Source organism: Poecilia formosa, unplaced genomic scaffold (assembly GCF_000485575.1).
Source record: "Poecilia formosa unplaced genomic scaffold, Poecilia_formosa-5.1.2 Scaffold14, whole genome shotgun sequence".
Lineage (NCBI taxonomy): Eukaryota > Metazoa > Chordata > Actinopteri > Cyprinodontiformes > Poeciliidae > Poecilia > Poecilia formosa.
Genome location: NW_006799953.1, coordinates 950,178 through 956,179, shown reverse-complemented (window position 1 = coordinate 956,179; position 6,002 = coordinate 950,178). Strand labels below are relative to the sequence as shown.

Here is a 6,002-nt window from a genome sequence, read left to right as displayed (position 1 = left end):
CCCACCAATCCATGTCATGAGTGTCAATAGTTCAGAGTGATGTCAGCACGCCCACGGCGGCCATCTTGTTCACAAGCATGTTTCACAGCTTCTGTTGATTCAAACTTTAAATTCATGTCAAATCTACAAAAGAATATTAGAACCGGACTAGTATATATATATATTTTTTTTTCAGTTACAAAAATATGTCATAATTTTATAAAAAATAAATATCAAAATAGCAAGATAAAGTTGAAATATTACCAGAACAAAGTAGTAATTTTATGAAGGCGCCAACACAAAAAACATAACAAAAATTAAAATCAGGTATGTTGAGCATCTTGTAAAGTCACACTTGGTATTGGTTTAACAAACAAAGACATCCTTCATCTTAAACACATCAGAACCGTTACTATCAGGGTCAGGACTTTGAATCAATAGTGGAAACAATCCTCAACACCATTAATTTTTGAGGACTGAGCTGGAAAGTCTCGTTTTGCGGGTGAACTCACCCAGCGTACGGCCGCTGGTAGAGCATCTCTGGATCCAGACTGGCCACGTCCACGGTGATCGCCTCGTCGAAGTTCTTTAGAATCTTGATGGCGGCTTTCTTGGCTCCCTGCTGCAACGGGGGCACAACGGGGATTTGTCTTCATGAAAGCGACAAAAACCGGCGGAACGATCGCGACCTCGCCGTCGTTACCGCGACCCGGCGGGGCGGCTGAAAATGTCAGTCTGTGTGGCTCGACGTGCGCAGCTCACCTGAACCTGGGAGCTCTCGCCGCCGGCGTTCAAGCCAGGGCGGTCGCCGTCTGCCGGCACGCCCTGACCTTGACCTTGACCTTTCCCGTTCACGAACTCGTCGCCCCGCACCGAGTTGATGAGGTCGCTCAGGTATTTGTAGTATATGTTGCTGGACAGGAAGCCGGGCAAATACACCTGAACGTTTCCAAAACAGTTGGACGAGCAAACATTAACGACAAGCCTTTGCAGCTGATCGTTTCCTAAGTTGAAGTTCATGTCGGATATAATTCGTCATCAGAAAAATGGCCTCAGTCTCATGTGACGTTTAGCCCCAAAATATTTGCACTAATAATTTAGATTATCTCTTATTCCATCATTTCCTTCATCAGTGAAACACTTTAAACACTTCTGTCTAGTGCCATTAAAAAGAAATTGATGTTTACTAAATTGCTAATTAGTCATTTACAAGTTAACACCACCTTAACTGACAGCGCTTTGTTACAAGCGGTAGAAAATTATTATTATTTTTTTTTTTTTTTCTGACGCCCCGAGGGCGCTCTCATCTCATCAGAGACTCTGACCTTCTCCATGGTTGTCCAGGCCTGTCTGAGAGGCGTGGTGAAACAGTCAGGGAGCGGCCCTCCCTCCCGGCAGATGTTCGACTCGATCTCCATCCGCACCGAGTCGCCGAAGCCCAGAGGATTGGTGGCCTGGAGTGAGAAATACCTGGACAACAACAAAAAATTTAAATATTAAAACAAAAAAACAAAACAGCATGAACTGTGCTCAGATCAAGACACTAAACTTACTAACAAACACTTAGCACAAGCGCATGTTTAATAAGTACAATTTGATTGCTACAACAGTGAAATAAATGAGGGATTTAACATTGATTACTATTATTCTTAAAGATTTATGTCAGACAATAATATGACAAATAATCATGCAAGTGATATATATCAGTTGCATGGATAATACCTGGAATAACTGGTCGTCCAGACCTCTCAGACAGACCTGGACGACCATGGGGCCTGAATAATACCCGTGTTAAACGGACAGCGGAGTCCGGCGATGACGGGCGCTTAAATTCCGTAACAAAAGTATGTTTTTATCTTTTTTTTAATCTTTTTTTTTCTTTCCAAAATCTCTTTCTCTTTCTTACTGTTTATTCAATGTCACATGCTGTTTTTATTTTGTTTTTTAATTATGTAAAGCACCTTGAAATGCCTTGCTGCTGAAATGTGCTATACAAATAAAATTTGATTTGATTTTGACTTGATATGTATAAAAATGACATTGTGATTTCTCTCAGAAAAAGCCACACCCGAAGCTTCTTAGGGTTTTAGATTCGTACTTATCATAGAGGATCATGGCGTCGTTTTGAGCCTCCTGGCCGTCATACTGGCCTTTCTTAGCAGCCAACTGGTTCTGGAAGTTATCCGCAGCCAGCCAGAACTGTAGTATATTCATCGCCTCTTCCTTCTCCATGTACTGTCAATGAGAGAACATGAAGCCCATGAACAAGTCCAAAAAACTACAGGGCGTCTCTGCAGGATCGCTCTGATAGCAGGTTAGTACACAGCCGCAGCAGAAATCCTTGTTTCTTTATGTCTTCCTGACTTGTTTTCGTGTGTGTGTGTGTGTGTGTGTGTGTGTGTGTGTGTGTGTGTGTGTGTGATTTATTATTGTCACTTTGTCACTCAGCCTCTGTGCTTTTGAGGACCGCTGCAAAATACGGAGTCAACAGGAGGCGCAGACTGTGTGAGAAAAAAAAAGGTGAGAAAATTGGGCCTACTCACCTCTGAGAAATAGAAGAGCGCTGACTCACAGAACAAGATGTCAGCCAGGAACACGGAGCCACTCGTCAAAACTTCTATCTGGTATTTACAGAAATGGTGGCTCCGCAGGAATTCGGTAAAGTGCCTGGAAATCAAAGGGCACACGAGGGAGGCGGAGACATCCGTTACCGAGGATGTCACACACACACGCACACAAAAAAAAAAAAAAAAAAAAAAAAAACTAGAAAAATTTCCAACATAATCATAGCGGTAATTAAGTCAAAACTGTACACAAAATATATACGGTTTGCATTTTATATAGAAACATCTTTGTGCATATTTTTTAGTCAAAACTCCTCAAGTGGAATAGCTTTAGCTTCACCCGGTTCAGATTTATTAAAAAGATTTTCTTCTTTAAAAAGAGATTTGAAGTATTTATTCCATCTTTTAATGTATTTCTAATATTGTATAAAAATCTGCAGAATGTGCCAACTTCTTTATCCAATTAATCGATTAATCGCCTAAAAATCAGCCACTTCCACAAACAGACTAATAAACTGAACAACTACCAGTGACAACAGTTTTTTTTTTTTAAGTGGACTCACTTTTCATGAGAGTGTCTGAGAAGTCTTGCAGAGTGTTGTTGGGATGTCCCTTAGAGGGAGTCCCTGTCCTGGAGGGCGCCTGTCTGCTGGGGGTGTCCGCCCGAGACGGCTTGGCTTCCCCGCTCGACGAGTCCCTCCGGGTGGACAGCGGCGACGGGTTCCCGCGGCTGTTGTGGAGGGCAGGGTCGTTGAACGCATTCTGATCGAGCTCTGGCCCGTCCGGAGAGACGGGGACCGGCTCGGCCAGCGAGCTGTGTTTGACGGAGTTGAGGTTTTGCGCTCGGACCCGCGACCAGCTGGCCGAGCGGAAGTTCTCGGCCTCGAGCCAGAACCGAACGAGGTGGTCGGCGCCGCGCTGCTCCATGCAGTGCAGGAAGTGGGGCATTGCCACATTGTCTCTGAGGACCTGGTCCACTGTCTTGGACATCCGAGAGCGCGTCTCCTGGGGCTGATAATTCACGCTGGAATGCCCTGGAACGGACAAGTGCACTTAGTTTAGGAACATCGCTAAAAATGCCGTCCTGTTCTGCATCAGTGAGCTGTTTAATAACAAAGTCAAGAAAGTCTTAAGAAGCTAATTAAAAGAATGCTGTGTTGTCAATGACATGTCAGGGAGCCTTTGACTCATTCAAGCTGTGAGGATAAAAACAATGGAAGTTGAAGCAGAGTGCAGCAAAGTGCTCTCATTTGCTAGCCATTTTTTAATCTTCTGACATTGATGGTATCAATGAAGAAGGAATAATAAAACAACAAAATATATTGTGAAAGACACATGATCAATACTGATTGAAAATGCTTCCAATTCGGTAACACTTTATTTGAAGGGGTGTGCATAAGACTGACATAACACCTGTTATAAACATGACTTAACACCTGTTATAGACATGACTTAACACCTGTTATAAGCATGTCATAACACCTGTTATAAACATGTCATAACACCTGTTATAGACATGAAGGAGTCTTCATGAATGTTTATAACTGTTGTCATTAAGTGTCATTAAGGGTAACCATGCTACTCCCCGAGTCTCCTCTGTTCCTGTAATAAATCCTGAATGACCTGTGAAGGTGGGATTGCTAGAAATAATAATCTTGAATGCTCCTTTTAATATATTGTTCCATTAAAAGCTCTTAAAGGGAAGTCTGAATCCACTAAAATTGGTATCGTCTTAAAGATACTGACAAAACTCTGATTGGTGCATTTACATTTCCATATCATGCTGCATCATTGACCACAGCCTCTGAGGCCAGGGAATGCACACCAGTTTTTAAGTTGCATATTCAGAGGGCGGAGTTCACCAGTGGGCCAGTAGGTGGCCTTAGACTTTGCAATTTCACACCAAAAAAATAAATAAAAGTAAAAATAAAAAAATCTTCTCTCAACACTGTCAAGACAGTGGATAGAAATCACACAAAGTCAGTTTCAGAAGGGTCTGGTGACATGGGACTCCAAACACAGAAAATACAACCAAAAAGAAAGCTATTTTACTTTTCATCTGAAAAGGAGACGGTCAGAATGACTTTGACTAAATCCTATTAACTAATGCTACCCTCCCCCCTCTGTCTGTGCTGCCTTGAGTCTTGAATCAAAGTCATCTTGGAGGACCGTCCCTCATGTCTGCTGCTTCTAAAAGCTGTTAAATTTTTTTTTTTACTGTTTTCTTCAAAATATTCTTCTGTTTCCAATCCCTACCTCTATAAAACAAAAAGCCCTTTAAATTTAACATGCTATTTCTGGAACGCTGTTTTAATTAAAACAATAAGGCAAAGAAAACCACACAGTATTGTTTAGAATCCCGTCTCTCAAGTTTGAACTCTTAAAACCGGCTGCAACCTCAGAACGAAATAGCCAAAGGAGTCACCTCCACCTTTTCTCACATCCTTTCTTCTCTTTGTTACAACCACAACCTAGTGACAACAGAGCGCACCAGGCTGCAGCACAGGTTCCTCCACCTTTGAGTCACCCAGACTAGCTAGTGCAGTTCCCTGTCTGCCGCTTCTGTCAGGCACACAGCCGCTTACTGCAACTGTCCCAGAAGGTGACATAGAGCCACCTAATTATAGTTCGTTTTTTCCAAGAAGAAAAAGGTGGAGAAGTTGCTTCACCGAGCGTCAGGGCCGAGTTTACCTGACAGTTGTCAGAATGAGTGGGTGTGCTTCGACGTACGAGCGCCTCAGGCAGAATTACAGAGGAGTGGAGGCAGCTGAGCGACGCGGCGGGATGTTTAAGATGCTGCCGTCGTGACGAGAAACTTGCACAGGCAAACTGCAAGGACACCGCCTGAGAACTGCTTGCCTGCACGGAGATTAACTGGACTCCAGCTTGGGAAAGATTTTTGAAGGAATCTTTAAGATAATTACCCTCAGATTTTAGTGGCCGTTATTTGGCTAGACATGTGTCCTTGTTTGAAATCGCAGGCATCGTTCCTAAACATTTTCTGGATTCTTTTCAGAGCTTGTTTGAAGTTCAGACGTTTGGTTTCAGTTTCAGCTCAGTGGTGGTTGTCTTCAAGTGCTTTAGAAATAAAGTTGGCAGTGTGGAATGAAAACAAAGTAAGGCTAAATGGCAGTGGTGGGATGGATGCTGCAATGGACAAATGAATGGATAGACAAATGGACAAAAAGATGGATGGGTGAAGGAATGAAATAAAGGGATGATAGAAAGGGTGAACATACAAACTAAAAATGGATGGACAGAAGGAAGGACAAGTGAATGAAAGGGGGAAAATGGATGGATTGATGGGTGAATGAATGAAAAAAGGATAGATATAGATGACAGATGGATGAAAGGGTGAACAAATGAAAAAAGGCTAAATGGATGAATGAGTGAAAAAAATGGAATGAATGAATGAACAAACGAAAGGAAGGAAGGAAGGAAGGAAGGAAGGAAGGAAGG

At 42.6% G+C, this 6,002-nt stretch overlaps 1 protein-coding gene across 1 annotated transcript in view; it reads right to left on the bottom strand.

Moving 5' to 3' along the window:
• akap10 (A kinase (PRKA) anchor protein 10) overlaps window positions 1–6,002 on the bottom strand; it is a 12,730-nt gene that overhangs the window by 2,339 nt on the left and 4,389 nt on the right. The window contains exons 4-9 of the mRNA XM_016668388.1: window positions 3,103–3,577; window positions 2,523–2,745; window positions 2,078–2,214; window positions 1,305–1,449; window positions 742–918; window positions 492–601 (exon numbers count right to left, since the gene is read on the bottom strand). Coding sequence (XP_016523874.1) covers window positions 492–601; window positions 742–918; window positions 1,305–1,449; window positions 2,078–2,214; window positions 2,523–2,745; window positions 3,103–3,577 — 1,267 coding nt within the window. The remainder of the gene's footprint in view (window positions 1–491; window positions 602–741; window positions 919–1,304; window positions 1,450–2,077; window positions 2,215–2,522; window positions 2,746–3,102; window positions 3,578–6,002) is intronic.